The 22,609-nt window shown below is 53.5% G+C and overlaps 1 protein-coding gene and 1 long non-coding RNA gene across 4 annotated transcripts in view; one reads left to right on the forward strand and one right to left on the reverse strand.

Annotated features, from left to right (window-relative positions):
- ZNF236 (zinc finger protein 236) overlaps positions 1–2,645 on the reverse strand; it is a 105,137-nt gene extending 102,492 nt beyond the window's left edge. Inside the window, exon 1 of one of the 3 annotated variants that reach the window (XM_044242793.1) lies at positions 2,576–2,645. In XM_044242793.1, the coding sequence (XP_044098728.1) occupies positions 2,576–2,630 (55 nt within the window). In that variant the 5' untranslated portion in view covers positions 2,631–2,645. Of the gene's footprint in view, positions 1–1,036; positions 1,775–2,575 lie in introns of those variants that run through there. The other 2 variants (XM_044242796.1, XM_044242795.1) reach the window with 2 other exon arrangements.
- Positions 2,646–3,026: 381 nt separating this feature from the next.
- Positions 3,027–17,578, forward strand: LOC122902802. The gene is made up of 3 exons (XR_006383872.1): positions 3,027–3,394; positions 16,500–16,694; positions 16,909–17,578. It is a non-coding gene; the product is annotated as an uncharacterized LOC122902802 (long non-coding RNA).
- The last annotated feature ends 5,031 nt before the right edge of the window (positions 17,579–22,609 follow it).

The following is a 22,609-nucleotide window of genomic DNA, read 5'->3' on the forward strand; positions in this document are numbered from 1 at the left end:
TCTGTTCCCTGCCACCACTAACACTGCTCCCACCATCACATGACACACACGGCCCTCAAGAGCCGAGGCAGGGACCCTGCTCTGGGGAGCTGAGCTCTGCCACCCAGCCCCGAGCAGGGCCTGCCCATCACAGGAAGTGCTTTCGCCCATTTGTTGAAGAAATTTAGTGACTTGGTGTAGGGCTTATGTTCAGCAAGAAAAAATAATGGAACCATACTTCAGAGTCCGATCCCAACTTGGACACCAGCTGAGTGGACCTGCCACTCCACGCAGCCGCTCTGAGCTCGGTTCCCCATCTGTAAAAAGCCCCATCAACCTTCCAGGTTTCTCTTAAGACTAAAATCCATAATGGGAACAGAAAACAAAAGTACTTCAGATAATGAGAAATCTTATTAAGACAGTCAACTGACAGAGCAACAGTCCTCAAACATTTTGATCTCAGGGTATTTGTACATTTTTAAATATTACTGAGGACCCCAAAGACCCTAAATTCATACACATTATATCATCATTTGCCCTATTAGAAATTAAAATTATAACTGAGCACGTTTTAAAATATTTATTCACTTAAAAACAACCCTATTATATACACACTTTTATGAAAAATATATTCTTCAAAATGGCGATTAAGAAGTTTTCTTCATTAGAGTTTTCTCTTCTTCATTAAAAAGATTACAAATCTTTTCAATGTCCGGAGTCCTCATGTATTCCCTCTGTTGCACTATGTCGTGTTTTATTTTCCTGAAAATTTGACAGTATCGCTGTCAAAGTATGCGGCGGGCACAGCCCTGCGAGGGTCTCCAGGAACCACCCGTGAGAACCACAGTGGCCCAGGGCGGCCGGTGGGCGACCTTCCTCGCGGACAGGTCTGCGGGAGGCCTCTGCTGGGAGCTGGGGCACCAGGCCTAAGACAGAGTAAGGGCAGGTGGACTCTCAGGAAGGTCAGGGCACAGGCCTCCACGGGGGCCCCGAGAACAGGACCCTGAGCCCTCCGCAGGCCAGATCAATTAGGATCCCGCAGGAATGTGGATTTTACCTTCAGGAATGAGCAAGCCTTTGAAGAGGTTTAATCAAGGTCTGGCCACTTCATCTACACCTTCAAGAGCCCCCCCAGGCTGATGGCCTAGGGCAGGGCGAGCCTCCCGAAAGTCCACCCGCAGACCCCGAGAGGGGAGGCCAAGGGAAATGCGGCTTCGAGCAGAGGCTGCAAGAGTCGCTGTGAACGGCCTGCAGGACTAGGACCGGGGCTACTCGTCCGTTTAGGGCGGGACAAACCCAGGTGGACACTGCGGCCGCGTGGGAAGCTGGCAGGGACGGGGGCTGTGCCCGGCCTCGGGTGGAGGCGCCTTCCCCGCGGGCCGCCGCGACGCCCCGCACCTGCTCTCTTCGGCCATAAAGGGCTGAACGGGACGAGGCCAGCGGGAGCAGAGCGCGGCCCTCAGGACCCGCCGCGGCCCGCATCCGACGCGGGGCTCCCGTCCCGCCGTCCCCCGGGGCCCGCACAGCCCGGCGAGGGCGCCGCGTCCTCCGCAATTCCCGTGAGATGCCGACGCTTCCGTGGCCGCGTGTCCGCCCCGCGGCCGACCCCGAGGGTCCCGCCACTCGCTCGTCCGCGCCGCCCTCCTGCTCCACGCGGCGAGGCCCGCTCCGATCCGCCGCTCCCGCTGGGGACCCTTCTCCGCGCGAAGAGCCGCGCAGGGGCCGCAGGCCGCGCCCTGAGCCCGCCGACCGCTCCCGGGAAGGGGCCCGGGGTCCCCGCGCTGCGTCAGCGGCCGGCCCCGGCCCCCACGCAGCCGCCTCTGCCAGCGCCGCGGCGCCCCGGTCTCGGCCCCCGGGACCCCGCCCCCGACCCCCGGCGCCCGCGCGCCCCGGGCCCGCCCCGGACCCTCCCCGGACCCTTCCCGGGCCTCCCCGGCGGGGCCGCGCCGCGAGCGCCACTCGGAAGTGCGGGGCGACCAGGCCGAGCCGGGCGCCTCTCCGCGGCCCGCCTGTGGGGAGGGCCCCGCCGCCCGCCCGCCCGTGCCCCGCGGGGCCCCGGAGACGCCGGCCCGGCCCGACCGCCCGAGACCCGCCCCGGGGAGGGCGCCTCCCTCAGGAAGGCCTCCCGCCGCGGGGGACGCCGGGCCGGGCGGGCGGACGGGCCGGGGAGGCCGGCTCCCCGCGGGCGGGCGGGCGGGCGGGCGCAGGACGCAGGGGGGCGGCCGCCGGAGGGGGCGAGGGAGGGGGCGGCGGGGGGGAGGGCGGAGGGCGGCGGCGGCGCGCACCTCGCCCCCAGCCCCGCCGCCGCCGCCCGCCCGGCCCAGGAAAGTAGGCCCAGCCCGGCGGAGGGGCCGCCGCGCCGCGCCGGTATCATTCCGCCCGCGCCCTGCGGCCGCCAGTCGGGCGGCGGCGGCGGCGGGGACGGCGGCGGGGCGCGGCGGCGGCGGCCCCCGCCCCGACCCCGGCCTGGGCCCCGCGGGCCGCCCCCGGCCCGCCGCCCCCGGCCCGGCCCGCTCCCGGCGCCCTCCGCGCCGCATCCGGGGACTATATTCGCGCGGAGCGGCACAGCGCGGCCGGCCGGGCCGGAGCCGCTTACCGGTGTCGCCGCGCGCCTCGCTCTCCTTGGGCTTCGGGGGGCGGCCCCGCGGCATCGTCGGCGGCGGCGGCGGCGGACCACCCCTCGGCCGCACACACACTCACACACATACACTCGGCGGAGCGCGCACGCGCGGGGACCGGCCGCGGGGGCGCGGCGCGCGCCCGGCCGAGCGGCGGAGGCGGGCGGAGCGGCCCGGGCGGGCGGCCGCTGAGCCGGGTCCGAGCGCCCGCGGGCCTCACGGGGGGACGGCGCCGGGCCGCGCCAACGGGGGAGCTAGAACCGCGCCAACTTCGGCGGGTTCCATGGCCCGGCGGGCCGCGTTAGGGGCGTTGGGCGCGGGCGCGGGGTGGGGGCGGGGAGCGGCGCCGTGCGCATGCGCGCTCCGCCGCTCGGGCCTGGTGTGGACGGAGCGGAGCGGGCGGCGGTCACCTGGCGGCCGCTGTCCCCGACGGCCGGCGTGCGGGGGGCGGGAGGGTCGCGCTCGCCCTGAGTCCCCCCTGGTCCCTGTAGGAGCGGGCGGCCGTGATCACTCGCGGTCCCTCAGTGCCGACGGCCGGCATGAGACGGCGGGCGGCCCGAGGTCCCTCTGGGTCCCCCCTCCCCGGTCCCGACGGCCGGCCTGAGTGGGGCGGGCGGGCCGTGGCCACCCGTGAGTCCCGACGGACAGCACGAGTGGGGAGCGGGGTCTGTGGTCCCCTTCGGTCCCCCTCGGCCCTGGGCTGAGCCGGGCAGCCGTCCCAGCGTGTGTCCAGCCGACGTCACCGCTGGGACAGCCGTCGGAAAAGCAAGAAAGGTGCGGTCGACCCGGCCCAGGTGGTGAGCAGGAGCTTGCTGGTGGGAGGGGAGGGTCGGAGCCGGGGTCCCTGGTGTGCCCGGCGTCCGGGTACCTGCGGGCGGCGGCGCTGCCGTCCCGGGCCAGCCGCACGCGCGCTTCTGGGGCAGGGCCGGGCCCACACTCGGCAGCCAGGGCCGTGGGCGGAGGGCGAGCCACAGTGTCCCCTTGCACGTGGGTGCGTCTGTGGATTCCGCGGTGCCCGCGCTGACCTCCGCGGAACCGAGAGTGCGGGGCCGCCGAGCCGGTGCGGGGCCGCGCGGGAAGCCATGCGCTGCCCCAGCGAGCCGGGGGCGGTCCCGGTCCCCGAGAGAGTGAGGCCGCGGGCCGCGATGACCCCTGCATGCCAGGCGTTCCGGGGGCCACAAGGGGAAAACAGTGGCTTCCCCTGAAAAACTTGCAGCCATGGGACAAGAAACACAAAAGTAGCCAATAATGATACAGATTTTTAAAATGTGATGAAGAAAGTTGAGGACGACATAAATTATGGTTGAAAAAAAAATGGGAAAGACACTCAAGTAAAACTTGGTTAATGCCTGCATTCTGCGCAGAGATGGTAAGAATAGGACTTCCCAGGGAGAGGGGACAGGGTGTCTTTTCTCAGGTGCTTTATATCTGTTCACTTTTGTTTACACGTATTCATTCAAATCCTGATACTCAAATCCCGAAAGAAAAAAACAGGCAGATAATCCTATTTGAAGAGAAATAAGCTCAGAGAGGTTACTAAACCGACATTAGCCAAAGAAGAGCAAATATTAACATCTTTTTAACGCCCCACATTTTAGCGTTGTACATAATCGTGCAAGGCGCCATTTTAACAGAGGATAGTGCTGAGGCTCAGAGGGGCTAAATTCGATGAAGGGTGCACAGCCCAGGGAGAGTCCAGGGTGGAAACCATATGTGCTTTCTTGTTCATCCGTGTACACGCTTGGATCAAAACAAATACACATACGTTTAGACAAAATATGACTATTACATATGCATATCAGGCCTAAGACAGGTATAAGGCTGAGAAAAAGATTGGACTCAGATTGTAAGAATCTTGGGTCATTTGTAAGTCAATTTGGATGATAATATGTATGTATGTGTATGTATGTATATAAAATTCTGTTCTGAAAATAATTTGAAGCAATTTATATCAGTAAAACATAGATGAGGAAATCAGGGTAAAGGAAGAAATTAGAAAATCCAATGGAATAAGTACCTAAACTAGGAAGTCCTATGTAGTTTAAAAAAAAAAAAAAGTGAATAGGAAATTCAGTTCCAGGTAGAAGTAGATGTGATTAGTTACAAGATTCTCACTTGTCCACAGAAAACAGCTGTATTCCTATGTAGTTTCATAACACTGTTTCTTTTTTTTACTGTCCATACCATCTGTATACAGAGACGGTTTTACTTCTTTCCTTATGAGTTGGATGCCTTTTGTTTCTATTTCCTGCCTAATTGCTCTGGTTAGGACTTCTAGTACGATACTGAATAGGAGTAGTCGGAGTGGACACCCTTGTCTTTTTCCTGAGCTTAGAAAGCTCTGAACAGCTCACCGTTGAGTATGACGTTCGCTGTGGGCTGATCATAGAGGGCCTTTATTATGTTAAGATGCCTTCCTTATGTACCCAATTTATTGGGAGCTCTTATGAAAGGATGTTGGGAATTTTATCAAATGTTTTTTTCTGTATCTATTGAACATGTATCTTTTGTTCTGTTAATGTGGTTAAATTAATGTGTATCACATTAATTTACATTGCTTTCCAAGGATAAATTATACTTGATCGTGGTGTATGTTCTTTTAATGGGCTTTTGCACTCGGTTTGCTAGTATTTTATTGAAAATGTTTGCGTATATTCATTCATCAGGAATATTGACCTATAGTTTTGTTTTTCTTGTATCCTTACCTGGCTTTGGTATCAGGATACTCCTGGCCTCATAAAATGAGTTCGAGAGTATTTCCCTCTTTAGGTTTTTGGAAGAGTTTGAGAAGGATTCATGTTATTCTTTAATGTTCAGTAGAACTCACTGGTGAAACCTTCTGCTACTGGTCTTCTCTTTGGTGGGTTTTTTTTTTTATTACTGTCTCAATCTCCTTCCTCACTGGTCAGTCCAATTTCTCTGTCTTCAGGACTCAGTCTTGGCAGCTTGCGTGCGTCCGTTTCTGGACTCTCGCTCCGGTGTCTCAGAGGTTCCCTCGGAGGGCTGCTCTTCTTGCAGCTCATTTTTAAATGAATTCCTAAAGCAGACATAAAACGGGGGAAAAACATAGGCCCCCCCAGAACCAGCACACAAGGCACAGCTAGGGGACAGGCCGCCTCGCCCGAAGACGCAGTTGAGCATCTCCCTTGGGCGTCCTCTCCCTAGAGGCGTCTGCTCTTCCGACAACATGACAGCCCTCCCCTTGCCTTTATGGTCGCGCGGGCTTTTTAGATGTCTTTGGATAAATGAAGTCTTGGTCAGTTTTCAGCTTTGTCCGAGTTTTCCGAGTTCTGTGGCTGGCTTCTGTGCGTCATACGCATTTGTGATAGTGATGCCGTGCCGTGGCCGTATGTTTGTAGTGTTGCGGAGCTGCGCGCCCGGTCCATCGTCGACAGACTTCCGGGTTATGCCCGGTTGTTTTTTGGGGGGTTTGTTCGTTTGTTTGTAATAATATGCTACTTGTTGCACTTGCTTTCTGGTATTGGTCTTTTTTTTTTTTTTAATACAGGATGAAAAATATTTCTCATTCTTTGCTTTCAAGCTGTCCCATGTCAGCTAAGTTTACTTTTCTCCACTTTCTTTCTCTTTTTTGGACTGACCTTTCCCCTCGCCGCCCCGTTCTCCTTTTTCCCCTTTGCTAGTTTGAAAGTGATGTACTCATTCCATGAAGGGTAATGAAGAAACTTCAAGATGATACTTATGAAAGTCGAAGGTTAACATCTTTTCCCTTCTCCTAATTTATAAACTATTGTTTGGTGTTTTAATTCTACTTTAAACTGCAAAAGATACTATTGCTTTATTTAGTCTAATTTGTGTAAATACACTTACATATTCCAGTGTACTTATATTCTGATTTTTCTTGTCCTCTGCACTCTTTACGTCCCCAGACTTCACGTCCTGTCTCTCTCTCTGTCTCACATACACTGTTCACAGTTTCACCGAGACACAGGACTAGTGGCAAACGTTCTGTCATTTTTTGTGTACCTGAAAATGTCCTTATTTTGCCCTCATTCTTGAAAGATGCTTTTTCTGGTAAAATAATTCTAGGTTAACACTTGTTTTCTTTGAATCCACTGAAAATATTCCACGTATAGATGAGTTTCTGTTGCAAGTGATGACGCCTCGGTTCTGTCTTTTCCTTTGCAGGTCATTTTTCCTCACTGGAAGCTTCTGTGACCTTCTCTCGGCCGTCGCTGACTTGCAGACCGGTCATGGGGTGCCGGGGTAGATTCTTCCATTTACACGCTCAGGGATTCGGTAGGAATTCTCAGGGATTGTAGCTACAAAGGCAGCCTTAGTCTTATTCTTTCTCTTTCTCTTGGAATTCCAGACAGATTTATGAGAGACCTGCTTATTTTAGACTCCATTTTTCTTAACTTTTCTTTTCTATTTTCTCTGTACTTTATCTTGGATAATTTTTTAAAGATTTATTTTGCAATTCACCGATTTTATCTTCTGCCATGACTTAAGTTAAACCTACCCATTGAGTTTGATAATTCAGTTATGTTTTATTTATCTTTTATAATTTTGTTCTTTTTCAAATCTATGGTAAACTTTTCCAACTTTTTAATGACAAAATTATCAAGCATGAAAATAGTTGAAAAAATAGTATAATGAACTCGTATATACTAAACACTAGATTCAACAGTCTTAATATTTTTGCCATATTTGCTTTATCTATTTTTCTTTTTTAAAAAGATTTTATTTATTTAACACAGAGAGAGAGATCACAAGTAGGCAGAGAGGCAGGCAGAGAAGGGGGGGGAGCAGGCCCCCTGCTGAGCAGAGAGCCCGACGCGGGACTCGATCCCGGGGCCCTGAGATCATGACCTGAGCGGGAGGCAGAGGCTTAACCCACTCAGCCACCCAGGTGCCCCATCTATATGTTTTTCTATTTTCTTCTGTTTTTCTGTGTGTGCAGTTTTCATTTCTGGTAATTCTGTTTTTGCCAAGCTATTTGAAATAAGCTGTAGACATCACAACATATTACCCCTAACTTCACTGATGCAGTGTACATAAAACATAACTACTTCAGCATAGCTCTCCTAAGAATACATGCCTTTCCTTACATATCCATGATATCATTACTGTAGCTAAGAAAAACATCAGTAATCTATTTAATATATTTAATATCTACTCTATATTAAAATACCCCCAATTGTCTCACGTTTATTTCACCAATCAAGATCCAAGAAGGACTCTTTTTTTCCCCAACCATTTACTTATTTGACAGAGAGAGAGGGAGAGAGAGAGCACAAGCAGGGGGAGCAGCAGAGGGAGAGGGAGAAGCAGGCTCCCCCAAGGCAGGAAGCCCCATTCGGGGTTCATGACCTAAGCCAAAGGCAGATGCTTTGCTGACTGACCACCGCCCCAGGACTCATGTCTTCAATTCTTACTCTGCCTCGTTTTATTTTTAACAGCTTTGCTGAAATACAACTAATGTGCAGCAAAGCACATATGAAAGGGTGAAGTATGATAAATTATGACATGTATGAAATGTGAAGCCACCGATACAATCACGGTGTGAACATACCCTGTCACCCGAGCACGTCCTTGTTTCCCCACACACCCAGCCCCTGTCCCTGGTCCCCAGCTCCCCGGCAACTGCTGAACTTTTTGTCACTATAGATTAGAGTGCATTTTCCAGAGCTTTATATAAATGCAATCGTGTGGGACGCCTGGGTGGCTCAGTTGGTTAAGCAGCTGCCTTCGGCCCAGGTCATGATCCCAGCGTCCTGGGATCGAGTCCCACATCGGGCTCCTTGCTCGGCGGGGAGCCTGCTTCTGCCTCTGCCTGCCATTCTGTCTGCCTGTGCTCGCTCGCTCTCCCTCTCTCTGACAAATAAATAAAAAATCTTTAAAAAAAAAAATAAATAAATAAAAATAAAAATAAATGCAATCGTGTGATATGTGCCCTTTTTACCTAACTTCCTTCACTGTGAATAATTATGGGATTTACTCACATTGTTGTAGTAATCAATAGTTTATTCCATTTTACTGCGGCGTATTTTCTTTTGTTTTACTGGGACACAGTGTGCATATGACGTGCGTTTCAGGTGTGCAGCACATTTACATGTAACTGTGTATATTGTGAGAAAACCCTGAGGAGTCTAGTTAACATCGATCATCACACAGATAAAACAAGGTTTTATCCTTGTGAAAGTTTATAAGATCTACTCTCTGCGGCTTTCAAATACACGGTACAGTGTTATTAACTAGGGTCACGTTCCCCTTTCAGGACTTAGTTATTTTATAAAAACACAGAATGCTTCATCATGCTTGCGCGGGCGCGTGCTACTTTTCTCTGTATCCTTCTGACTTGATCGGACGTGCTGCCGAAGCAAGCACCGAGTGCTCTTTCATTTTATGGACAGACCACCGTTTGTCTGCCCACCCACCTGCTGATGGACCCTTGGGTGGTTTCCGGTCTTCAACTCTTTCAAACAGGACCCAGACTAGGGCGAAAGAACAAGGCAGCTCGTGCTCACTCTCAGGTTCACACACCTGTTCCATGTGGCTCACCTTGCACGGGCCCTGATCACAGACGACACTGCTAGGAACATGTGCATCAAGTCTGGACACAGACACAACGCGCGCCTTCGTTTTTCCTGGGTAAATATCTAGGCATGGAGTGGCAGGGTAAAAGGGTGGCTGCTCCTTTCACTTTTTTAGAAGCTGCTAAACTGCTTTCCAAAATAGTAGCGACCGCCTGACCTTTGTACGAGCCACGTAGAGCATGCCGGTCCCTCTGCTCACTCCAGCACTCGGTATGGTTAGCCTTTTGGGTTTCAGTCTTTCCTGTAGATGTGTCGTGATCCCTCACTGTGCATTTGCCTTTCTCTAATAACTCATGAAACCGAGCGTCTTTTCACCTGCTTATTTGCAGTCTGTGGATTGTCCTTGAGGTAGTGTCTGTTCAAATCTTTTGCCCATTTGTAACTGGATCGTTTGGCATCTCGGTGAGATGCAGAGGTATCTGATACCTCAAATGCGGTTTCTTGCCAGGTACGGGTTCTGTAGAACTTCCTCCTAGTAGGTGGCTTGCCCTTTCATTGCCTTAACATTGTCCTTTGAATGGCATGAGTTTTGGGGTTTATCAAAGTTTACATGATCAATTATTTCACACTTTTTCTGTCATTTCAAGGAAATTTTCCAAGTCCAAAGTCATTAAGATTTTCTGTGTTTACTTTTGAAAGTCTTAGCTCTTAGAGTTTGGTCTTTTTCCATTATGGTTAATTTTAAATTTGGTCTGAGGTAAGGGTTGAGTTTCCTTTTCTTAACACGATATCCAGTAGCTCTAGCACAACTTGATAAAAAGGTGATTACTTCTCCGTCGAAATGCCCGGTCAACATTGTTTAAAATTAATTGATCATGTATGTACAGGCCTATTTTGGAGTCTATTCAGTTCTGCTTTAGTGTTTCTCTTACCTCCAGTGCCACACACATTTCCTGAATTTTGAAATCAGCTTGTCAATCTCCAAAAAAAAAAAAAAAAAAATTTGTTAAAGGCAGCTGAGATTTTTTAATAGAATTGCTTCAAATAAAAAAAAAAGAATTGCTTTGAATCCATAAATTGATCTGGGAGAAATCCACGTCTTCAGCATGTGTAGTCACCTGGTCGACGGCCACGGGGTGTGGCCGGTCCCTCAAGTCTCTTCTTTCGTGTCGCATTCTGTGTTTTGTTGTTTCCAGTGCTCAGGTCTCGCCCATCTTTTGTCAAATATATCCCTCCAAGGTGGCTAATATTTTTTATGTTACATTAAATATATTGCTTATCTAGTGTCAAATTGATAGCTCTACTTTTTAAAAACTGGTTGTTTATCCTAAAAACTTAAAAGTTATAGTAGCTTTTTCTGTAGATTCCAAAACTTTTTTTTTTTTTAAAGATTTTATTTATTTATTTGACAAAGAGAGATCACAAGTAGGCAGAGAGGCAGGCAGAGAGAGAGAGGAGGAAGCAGGCTCCCCGCCAAGCAGAGAGCCCAATGCGGGACTCGATCCCAGGACCCTGGGACCATGACCTGAGCCGAAGGCAGCGGCTTAACCCACTGAGCCACCCAGGCGCCCCCCAAAACTTTTTTTAAGTAAATGATTTTGATTTCTGAGAATAAACTGTTTCACTTCTTTTCTAATAAGGAACTGGCTTTTTCCCTTTTTCTGGCTTTATTGCATTGGCCATAATTTCTAACACTAGTTGTAATACTAACGCACAGACATAGTAACAGCAACTGTCTTTCCCTCCCTGATATTATAAGGAAGGGAATCCGACTGTCCCTCTGACCTGGGAAATTAGCTACAGGTTTTCTGGGGTTGCCCTTTACCATATTGAGCCCATTTCCTCCTTTTCCTAGAGTGAGAGTTTCTGTCATGAATGAATATTGCACTTGCTGACATCTTCTTATGGATTTTTGCATCTGTGTTCATGAGGAATATCAGTTTGTAGTTCTGTTGTTTTCTTAGTCCTGTGTTTTTTCGATTTTTGTATTGGGTCAATGCTAGTCTCATAAATTGAACTGTAAGGCAGCCCTTTCTCTTGAATTGGATGGAAGAGTTTAGCGTTAGCACACTGTCCCTTCCAAGTCTTAATGTTTGGCCTTTTTAATTTGTTGTGTTTTTTTAAAGATTTTATGATTTATTGTGTATGAGAGAGAGAATGCTCAAACAGGGGGAGGGGCAGAGGGAGAAGCAGGCTCCCTGCTGAGCAGGGAACCCAATGCAGGACTCAGTCCCAGGACCCTGGATCATGACCTCAGCCAAAGGCCAACGCTTAACCAACAGAGCCACCCAGGCGCCCCAGTCTGTTTTTGTTCTGTTTCTCAGGTTCCAAAATAGGGTTCAAGTTAAGGGTAATGAAGAAGAAAACAAAAATGCTGGGCATTAACCATTTGCGGCCAGGCACATTCACACATTTAATCTCTGTTAGTTACCCCAGGACTAGAAGAGTGCATTATACTCCCATTTTACAAGTTTATCAAAAGAGGTTAAATAACTTGCCAAGTTATGGGCAGTCCTGGAGTTCAGATTAGAAAGCACGTCTCCAAGTCTCCAGAAACTGTATCCTCTTTCCTACAGCAGATGAGCAAATCGAAGTGTCCGCCTCGTAGTCTGAGAAACTAAGGTCTGGGAGTACGACTAAATCCCCTCCACAGTCGCTTAATGCACAGGTTGTGTACTGAACTAGACTCTGTAGTCCACCTGCCGCTGAAGCCGCCTGGGGTAGTTCCAGAAATAAACTGACTTAGTTTGACACCAGAGAACATGGAAATAACATGATAAGTGAAGCCACAGCACTCTAATATGAAGACAGGAGGAAGCGATGGATTTGCTGAGTCCGAGCCGGAACTCGTAGTGATGCCAGTCGGTTCCGACTCGTGACTCTCTGAGAGGCAGGCAGGAGCCCAAGAAGATGGGCCCAGTCCACATGGAAGGGGGTGTGAGGACTGGCAGAACTGACGGGGGCTCGGGGGGCACGATCTCCCCAGCGGGATTTTAGAAAGTACAACCAGCTGATAGGAAAGAAGGAGTGATGTTCATTCAAATTAGAAGGCAAATGATATGTGAATGTCTTGAATAATAGGGAAAGAATGAGGCTTCATGAGGACACGGGACATGCCCACGAGCAGTGATGGAGGGCTCGGGGAAAGGAAGTCGCCATCAGGGACGGGCTCTAAAAACCACCAGAGGGCAGGACGACCGAGTGACGACAAGTTCCGCGCGAACATGCCAGAGATGGCTTCGGCTTGCGTGTCCACCTTGCGTGTGTCGTCTGCCTTCACCACCACCTGCCGGGTGCCCACTACACACCAGGCGCCATGGCTCCCTTTTCAAGGTCATGTGAAGGACAAGCTCTTGCACTCCTGTATCTGCCAAAGTAGTGAGGGGAAAAACACGGGGACGCGAGGGGTTCGTGTACCAGAAAGTTAAAGTGACATTGGAAAGAGAATGCGGATTTTAGCTTCTTTATGCCAAAGACGACTTGTTACAGAGGTACCGTGTCTGCTCTCCAAAGCTGTACGCATAGATTCAGTCATGAAATGCTACAGAAAGAGTAGGCAAAACATCAAAATTCTGAAGAAAATCTGCGTATAGCCCTAATAATAGGGAGAATGGGTCATTTAAATTCAGTTTGGGGGCATTCTGATCTCGCAGTCTTCCCGGTGGTCCTTCTTTTCCCCCTTTTTGTGAACCGCTCGACCATGTTATCACCTGATCCATGTAATCCAGCTTGAGGCCCCCGAGGAAGCTGGGGCCCGGGGCTGACGGACCTCTCTCTCTCGGGGCTGATGGCGAGAAACAGCAGAGCAGCCGAGCACGGTCCCTACGATCTCTGCCACCGCAGCCCCGTCCCTGTGGCCCTCAGCACCTTATGTCATTGTCTGTCCTTCACTCACGGGCAGAAATACCTGTGCCGCACAAGTGACCGCCGGCCCGTGGATCCTCAGAGGAAGGTGATCCCGCAGCGGGCGCTGGGGCTCGAGAACCTCCCTCCTAGCCAACGACCCTCACACAAGCCCGGCCTCACCTGCCCGGCGGGTGGAGCAGATGCGTGCGATCTCCGGCTCTTCGCACACACTCGGCTCGTGGGAGCGGCCTGCGGCCCGCGCAGTGTGGTGGGCGCTGGGCGAAGCCTCCGCACACGCGGCACGTTGTCTCCTGCAGAGCCCTCGCGGCAGCCGACAGTAAGCTTTTCGCTCCAGAGGCCAGGCTCTGCCACCCCAGCAAGACCACGTCACCCTTCTGGGTCTCAAGTGGCAAAAGTGAGCCCGAAGCTCTCGTGGTTTTAATGCCCTGTCCTGCTCTGCGCTTCAACCTGGAAACTTTGGACCCTATTTCTTTGTAGAAAGAGCCTGTTGGGACAGTGGATGGGGGTCCTGAACTTGTACATCACCAGGGCTCCCCGCCTGCCTGTGGGTCACGCTTGCTGTAATAAAAACAGACATGGGCCAACAAGTCACCGGCAGCCCCGGCTTCATTTCCGCAGCTCGGTGAGGCCTGCACCCCTCTCTGGGGAAGTCAAGTGCACAGAGGCAGCCACGCCGAAAGAGGGGGCCACACCGCACCCCATTCCTGTAGAATCCTAAACACAGCCAACCCACTGCCCGGGAAGGTGACCCCGAGTGATAGAGGAAAGGGGCACGTTCCAAAGCCCCGCCACCACTGACCCTTCCTGTCCCTGTCCTGCTCTCCACGAGGACCTCCGCGCCCACTCACCGCTCACACTTGGGGAGCGCGGCTCCCCGTTACTGCTCCCTTCCCTGCAGACCTTGCGAGGGGCCTTCTCAAACCACTTTCACCCGGTCTTCCCTTCGGTCCTCCAGAGCTCCTTAGGGCACCCAGGTCAGGCCCCCACGCTCTGCTGTCTCCATCAGCTGCCCTGATCTCCCTGACTCCTGGTGGCTGGGCGGCCAGTGACCCGCTCAGCTCACCCCCATCTCCTGCAGCTGCACCTGGCCCTGGGCTGCTCCCCACAGTCCGGCTGGTGTCTCAGCGGACACCCGTCTGCAACACTCTCCGCTTCTCGAGCTGCTCGGGCCGTGCCTCCGGCCCCTCCCGGTGAGTGGAGCCCTCCGGCACCTGCCTGGTCTTCCCATAGCCACGTTGCTGGCATGGCTTCGAAGCCGTCTCCCCCAACCCGGACTGGCCTTCCTCCCGCCAAGCTTGCGTGTCGGTTCAGAATCTGGGCGCCCGGGACGCGGCTTGCTGGCTTTCCCGTGCTGGTCCCCGCTGTCTCAGCAGCGGTGTCCGGGGCTTGCTTTGTAGCTCTGCACCACGTTCCACTAACCTCCGCTCCATCCCCTTCCCCGGCCCGGCTGCCAGAGCCCCCCTGCGTCATCTTGGCCTCCGTTTCACCCACCAACCTGCCTGCCGAGTGAGCGTTCCGAAATCCAAACCTGACCGTTTCACTCCTAAGCTAAACTGTTCTGAGGCGCGGTCAGTGCCTGCACCCTGGATTTGTGAGTGTATGATGCAATGCTAAACCGCACGGAAGTGTGTAAATACTGCTCCCGACGCCGCACACGCGTCGCCGCACCTGCCCAGGCATCCCAGATGGGAGACCCGTGTCCTCAGGGCCTCTGTGTGGCACAACTGCAGGGGACATGCCCAGGGGTGGAGCCATGCGCCCTCCCAGCTGTGGGAGCAGCCCTGCGTGGGCTCCCTGTGCCCCAGGCGCCCCCTCCGGGCAGTCGCCCCCAGACCCGGAGCTCACCTTCAGGTGCTTGTTCTGTCCGCGTCTGGAAGCTGTGAGCAGGGCTGTTCCTCCCACTTCGCGCAAGTGCTGGCGACCCCATCCACGTGGGCATCTGCGTCCCCATCCCCTACGGTGACGGTACACGCGCTGTCTTCACCTTCACAGCCGCAACCGTTCCACTGTATGACCATATTGCGATTTTCTTAATCTCTTATGCGGATGAAATTTAGGCTACTTTCGATTTTTTCTTTGCTACTACAAGTATTATTGCTCCAAGCGTCCCTCTACATGTCTCCCTGTGGATATGAACGTCCTGGGTTGTAGGAACGGAGTTGCAGCGGTTTAACGTGATTTTCTAACATGAGCACCAGCAGTGTCTGAAAACCCCTGGTGTTCTCTGTCCGCGTCTCTTGGAGTACTACCAGGCTTCTCAATTTTTGCTGACCTGTGAGGTTTTGAGTTTTCTTCGTTTCTCATGAGGCTGAACCTCTCGTTTGCTTCTCCTCTTCAGTGATTTGCCTGTTTTGTTTTTGCCTATTTTAAAAGTTCAGTTTTCTATATTTTCACTGATTTACTGTAACTTTGTATATTCTGAATAATATTATTTTATTGATAAATACAGGTATTTTATGAGACTGATACTAATATTTTATCACAAAATCCAAGTTTTAATTTGATTGTGATTTCATGTACCAGCCTTTCCCCCAACCCAGGGAGATTTCACATGTTTCCATCATGACATTCCTGATCCTTTCTTATTCACCTCAAGAGCCTTTCCTGGCTTCCCAAGGCTGCGTGTCCCCCTGCCATCTGTGTCCCCCATGGTCATGACGCTCACGGCCGCCCGTGCTTCCGTCAGACCCAGCGTTCCCCCCGACCCGGGCCGGATGAGGTGACCTCCGTCCTGCAGCCAAAGTCCTCCCCACCATCGCTTTGGTTATCTGAGGGGCTGCTTTTCCTAACCAGATTTTGGGAGTTTAATCCCTTTGTTCAGACAGGGGGATCTGTAGGAAGCACCAGGGCCCTTCAGACTCAGGGTCCACACGGGGAGGGGGGAGCGGTCTGGGTGCGAAAGTACCCCCGTCGGGGCTGGGAAGCCAAGAGCAAAACCAGGTCTCTGGAGGAGCGTGGTTCATCCCACAGCCAGGGGCCAGGGTGTGGACGGGACTCCCTTCCGGGGAGCAACCGGGAAAACCCACCTGGCCACGGGGTGAGGTCCGGGGCTGCACGTGGGGAAGGGGATCCAGGGGGGTTAAGAGCTCGCAGGTGGGACTCTGCTCCCTTCACGGTGTGTGGGCGGGTCCCAGGCCTGCGGCTGCCAGAGCAGCTTCGCAAGGTCACCCCGCACGCGGTGCAGTCACCACGGCTGTCCCTGTGCCCGGCCCCCCAAGGTGCGGAAGGGCTGCTCTGGGCTAATGTCAGTCAGTGCCCCCTCCTGCGCACCCTGTCCCCCCCCCCGGGCGGGGGTCACTGCTGATCCAGAAGAACAGGGCTGGGCTCCACATCATGTCACTAGATGCAGGGACGAAGGTTCACACACAAATGGGGGAGAGGGAGGGAGAGGAGAGGAAGGAGGGAGGGGCGGGAGCGCCATCTGGTGGCAGGTCCTGCCAGCAGCACGTCCTCTGCGGGGCGAGGCCACAGGAGCCCGTCACTGCCTGGGCTCCCTGGCTCTTGTAACAGCGGGTAACCTCTGCTTCCCCACCCACAGCGCAGAGCGGGCTCTCAATGGACAGATTCCTCCTGCAGCTTTAGCTTTCCAGGAAAGTGAAGCAGCTGGTGCAGAGTTCATGCAGTACGGTCTCTCCTGGTGCAGAGTCGTGCAGTACGGTCTCCCCTGGTAGTGGCATCTTGCTTCTGTTGGTGCATTTATCACGAGGACCGAACCAATACGGACACATTAGTGGTAAGTAAATCGCGTGCCTTGTGTGCATGCAGGAGGTTGACTCCTGGTTCTGTGGGTCTCGACACATGCCGGTCATGCATCCACCGCTACAGTACAGGGAAGAGCTGCAGAGCCCCCAAATTTCTCTGTGCATTGCCTATCCCCCTCCCCCCTCCCCCACTCCTGAACCCCGGGCAGTGACCGATCGAGGTCTCCATGGCTCTGCTTCTTCCAGGACATCAGAGAGCGGGACTCACACGGTTCCGGCCGTTTCTGGCCGGCTGCTTTCACTTCGCTTGGTGGCTCATTTCTTATTAGGACTGAATAATATCCCCTGGTCTGCAAGGACCCCAGTTTATTTACCCATCACCTGCGAAGGATGGCTCAGTCACTTCCAGGCTTAGGCGATAATGCGGAAACCTGCTATAAACGTCTGTGTGTGGGTGTTTTTGTGGACATCGTCTTCAGACCCTGTGGGTAAATAGCAAGGGGTAGGACTGCTGGATGGTGTGGTGAGTGTTTAGCTTTTGTAAAAATCCCAGAGACCTGTCTTGGGGCAGGGAGTGCGAGTTCCTGCGGGCCGCCCCCTCCTCTGGCACCGAGCGTGGTGTCCTCAGCATGTGGACAACCGTAGAGGTCTGGCCCTTCTTGTGGGTCTGTAGTGGTGTCTCAGCACAGTTTCTAATTCGCATCTCTCCGCTGACAGATGGTGGAGAGCATCTTCCCATCAGCTTATTTCCCATCTGTGTGTCTGTGGGGAGATGCTTGTTCAGGTCTTTGCCCATTTTGTAATTGAGTCGTTTGCTTGTTGTTGAGTTTTAACTTTGTGTATTTTGGGAACCAGTGCTTTATGTGTTTTGCTATATATTTTAATACAAATGAAATAAATGCACAGATGTGTAAATGAAACATATTTGTTGGGTTGTCACTTAAAATCACCTCCTACACCATCTGTGGTATGCGTCCAACATTTTGGGAAATATTACTTAAATCTTCGGATTGAGGGGAAAGAGCCAGTTCCAACAATAGTGACGCATTTCCATGCTCTTATAATTAAAGCAAGTAACTGTAAGAGCGTCATGGAAACTCACTTCTCACAGACTTGATTAGACATCACTATTTTAGAACTGGTGGATTACTAGGACCCACCATGCTTGAGGCTTAACACATACCAAAAACTGTCCAACACCATATGCCTTGGGAACTCACTCACATGCACATTTACATTCTATTTATTTCAAAAATTTCTGGATAGCTGTTTCAGCCTATTCAAGCTGCTGTAACAAAGTACCCTGGTCTGGGTGCCTGACACACAACAGAAACTGGTCTCTCACCGTCTGGAGGCTGTTCGTCCAAGATCAAGGGGACCGCGTGGTCAGGTTCTGGGGTGGGCACTCCTCTGAGCCGCGGACGGTTCTGTGGGTCTCACCACGGGTCCTCACCGGTGAAAGGGGCCTCTTTTCAGAGCAGTCCTGAGGGCTCCACCTTCAAGACCTAATCACTCCCAAAGGCCCAGCTCCTATTACCATCACCCTGGGCGGGCTGGGGGGGGGGTCAACAGGTAAGCTGGGGGGGGAGAGCACTAACAACCCCTCCCTCACAGCAGCTAACCGTGACCACTGCTCTTAGCGGTAGGTCCTGCCATGTCAGCCGCGCTGCCTATGCACAGGTAAGTTTTAACTTCAGTTGATGAGTAGCAAACACCGTGGAACTTCCTGTGTGTACCAGACCTTTCCAGGAGACTCGGAACGGGGACAGCACGAAGACAGAAGCATCCTTCTGGCAGGAGGCCAGAGCTCTCACGGCCGTTCATCATTTACTTGCGTGTTGAGTTTCTTAACTTCCCTGAGGCTCAGCTGATAGATCTAAAGGAAGCAACGGCTCAGGTTCTCTTTAGCTCTGACACTTTTTTTTCCTTAAGATTTTATGTATTTATTTGACAGAGAGAGAGAGAGAGAGAGCACAAGCAGGCAGAGGGGCAGGCAGAGGGAGAGGGAGAAGCAGGCTCCCCATTGAGCAAGGAGCCCGACATGGGACTCGATCCCAGGACCCAGCGATCACGACCTGAGCTGAAGGCAGAGGCTTAACGACTGAGCCAGCCAGGCGCCCCGAGTCGGACACTTTCATGATTCCTTGGCTTCTGGATGCTTACCTGGAAGACACAGGAAATGCGGCGTGGGGGAGGCTGCGGGCAGAGCAGGCCGGGTCTGAGGAGCGGCCACAGCAGGAAGGAAGCCACAGCTTCACCTCGGCCGAGCCCCGAAAGGAGCCGCCGGTTGGGGCTAGAGCTCCCGACGTGACCGACCTCACTGGACGACTCCCTGCGGAGCACCGTGTGGCGCTGAGCTCCACGCTCAGCAGCGGAAACAAGACACACAAAACCCAGTGCAAAACCTCCCGCAGAAATTTCGTCTCAAACGCGACAGCTGCCATCATGCTGGGACAGTCAGCGTCGCAAGTCCAAGCTTCGTGCAAAACCTCAGCCTGGGGAGCCGGACCCACCCGCTCTGGGCGCCGGGGGGGCCAAGGGCTGAAGACTCCCCCTTGCCCCGTCTCTTGTCTGGGGAACAAGCAGAGTCCTCCCGGAGGCTGCTGTGAGCTGTCCGCGGTGGACACAGGATTTATGGCCGGGTGACAGCCTCCAGGCGAGGCGGCCACCGTCACGCCCTCCAGACCCTCCGGCAAACGCCGAGCTCCGCGCCAAGCCGCCTGCCACGCCGAGTCCCGGAGCCCTGGGCTCCCGGCTGCCGCCTGCTCCGCTCTCCGCGCGACCTGCCCCGTCAGCCGCGGACCGTGTCTCTGGAGGCAAGAGGAGAAAGCCAAAAAGTCTGGCGCGACGTGCTGTTTCACAGTTGTAGAAACTCCAAACAAGACCTGGAGAAGAAAATGCCGGAATTGGTTTCCCTCCGTCCACGAAGCACCGGAGAGGCCCTTGTCTCACGCCCTCGTCGTCTGTATAAGGAGCATTTGGGAGGCAGGCGTCTTAGCCTGGTTCAGCCAAGAGCAGAGTCCGCCGCACGGGCTTCTGTGCGGGTGCCGGGTCTGCCGTGGCACTGTACGGGACGCGGGTCGGGACGGAAGCCCAGGGCCACGTATTCCCCACCGTGGCCACTGTGCCCCGGCCGGGGACCTTCTGATGGGCATTATGAAATGCATCCCAGAAGCACCTGCCCGCCTGATGGAAAGAAAGTCCAAAGGGCCATTTCTACCCTAATATTTCCGGGTGGTTTTTAACCAAGTAAAGCTTGACAAGAACTGTACCTTGTCACAGACCAGCATGTTCTCCCTCTGTTGACGATGGGCATCTGAAACGCGATTTCGAACCCAGAAATAAAATTAAAGTCCCCCAGGGTGCCTGGGTGGCTCAGTGGGTTAAAGCGTCTGCCTTCAGCTCAGGTCATGGTCCCAGAGTCCTGGGATCAAGCCCCGCATCGGGTTCTCTGCTCCTCAGGGAGCCTGCTTACCCCCACCCCCGCCTGCCTCTCTGCCTACTTGTGATCTCTTTCTGTCGAATAAATAAATAAAATCTTTAAAAAAAAAAATCAAGCTCCCAAATAACAACAGAACGGGGCCCCAGGCACCTGGCAGCCATCGGCCTAGCGTCCAGGCTTCTCCCTCCCCAGGCGATGTTACTTCCCCAGACCCAGCGGCCTCACCCCAGAGAAGGAGCTGGACAGGCAGCCCGACTGCAGAGAGAGGGGACAAGCCTGCCGGGAAGGGGAGCCCTGGGGACCCTGCCGCGAGGAGCACAATGCTTCCGGGGCTGAGGCTGCTCCGAGCTCCAGGAAGCAGCCCAGGGAGAGGCTGCCAACGCCGACCCAGGGTTCGGGACACCTGGTTTGTCCGCGTGCGTGGGCTCGGCTGCTTACTAGCTGCGCACGACTGTGGACAAGCTGCACGGCCACTCGCAGACTTTATTTCGTCAGCGGGAGACCAAGGGCTAATCGCTGACCCGTGCGGTCAAGGGAGCGCCTCAGACCATCTACGGAAGCACTGGCAGTGCCTGCCCTGTAGGACACAGACCGTGTGCTCCGTCTCATGGAGCAGCATCTGCCCGGCATGCTCCCGGTCTGAGACCATGCTCGAAGCCCATGTGTCCCTGGGTCACCAGTGGGTGGGGACTAGGCACGCCCGGAGCCCCCCTCGCACCTCCCCGCAGCACTACGCCGACGTAACGTGGAGGCGCGTCACAAATATTTGTGTGAATAAGGCGAAGCTGAGGTCTGTTTATGCTGCTTTGGAAAACAGTGTTTGGACGGGTTGTCGCCACGTCCGGCCGGGGTCTTTGGCTCGTGTTGAACCTGGGGTCCCTGGAGGTCATCATCTCCGCGAGCAGTTGTCCTGGGCAGCTAAATTTGAGAGACTCGCCACCCGTCATCTGGGGAGCAAGGCCACATGCTGAAGGGCTGTGGGCAGAGGGCACAAGCCAGGGGCAGTGACAACGAGCCCACAGTTACGAGTCACGGCCACAGACGCTCTACGGGCTGAGAACCGAGATTTGTTCCGGCTGCTTGCTCACAAGCATGTCTGGGCGGCACGGCCCCGTGGCAACGGCAAGGCATCCTTCCCTGCTCGCTTCGTGGTTCGGGCAGACAATTCTTCCACAGAGATGCTCGCAAGCATCGGGGTAAATAAACTCACTTTTTCGTCCTAGATGCCGACACTTTGCAGAATGAGGTCCTACCACAACCGGAATATGCAGGGCACCATGTCACTTACATTGGGGGGGGGGGCGGGGAGCGAAGTTCTCTGCCCTTTCATCGCCTGATGGCTTGTGTAGCCACAGTCAGGACCCTGAAGACGTCCGTGACAGCCTTTTTATAATTTCAATTTTTTATTTAAGTTCTAGTTAGTTAACAGATATGGTCGATTTGGCGTGAGACGCAGACTTTAGTGACTTACCGTGTACCTATGATACGCGGTGCTCCCCACAAGTGCCCTTCTTAATGCCCCTGCCCCCCGCCTCCCTGCAGCGACCCCCAGTTTGCTCTCTAGAGTTGAAGAGTCTCTTATCGTTTGTCTCCCTCTCTGATTTCCCCTCCTCTGTGTTCGTCTGTTTTTTAAATTCCACTTATGAGTGAAATAATATATTTGTCTTTCTTTGGCTGAGCTGTGTCACTTAGCATCGTACCCTCCAGTTCCAGCCGCGTCAGTGCAAATGGCAAGATTTCGCTCTTTTCGATGCTGCGTAATAGTCCGCTGTGTGGACCGCATCTGCTTTATCCTTCGTCTGCTGTTGGACATCTGGGCTCTTTCCACAGTTTGGCTCCCTGTGGGCGTTGCTGCTGTGGACACCGACAACCCCTTTAGAGCCCACCCACCTTCCCGACCTCCAGCTTTGACCCTGACAATCTGTTTTCCATCTCTAAAATTTTTTTAGATGTTAAAATTTTTTCAAACATGTAATATAAATGGGATCACGGATCGCCAGGAACCACCAGAAGCGAGAGAGGCAAGGGAAGATCCCGCCCTGAGAGCAGAGCCCGGCCTTGACTTCAGGCTTCTGCCCTCCGGACGCTGAGAGAACGGGCCCTGCTGTTTCGACACCACCCCACGGTGACAGCCCCAGAAAACCAACACCACAGAGAAGACCGCAAACGTACAGCACTGGGCGTCTAGGGGACCGTCGCACACGTTCTTGAGCGGCAGCTCTGTTCTCAGGAGGGAACACCTGGAAACTTTGCACATAGTCACAGATGAGCATGAATGAGCATATGATAGTCGCAGAACAGAGGTGGCCAAATGGAGCAGGGACACCAATATGCAAAACAGGTGTCAGAGAGGACATGCAGAACGCTACCTGTCCCCGCAAGGTGGACGTCCGGTTAGAAACCTGCTTCCCGGGGTATACACACACTCATGTACTCGGTACCATATGACACCGAGAGAAACGCTGGAGAGGACAAGCCAGGCCCCTCTGGAGGGTCATCCCGGCA

The sequence above is a fragment of the Neovison vison genome, chromosome 3 (assembly GCF_020171115.1).
Source record: "Neovison vison isolate M4711 chromosome 3, ASM_NN_V1, whole genome shotgun sequence".
Taxonomy (NCBI): domain Eukaryota; kingdom Metazoa; phylum Chordata; class Mammalia; order Carnivora; family Mustelidae; genus Neogale; species Neogale vison.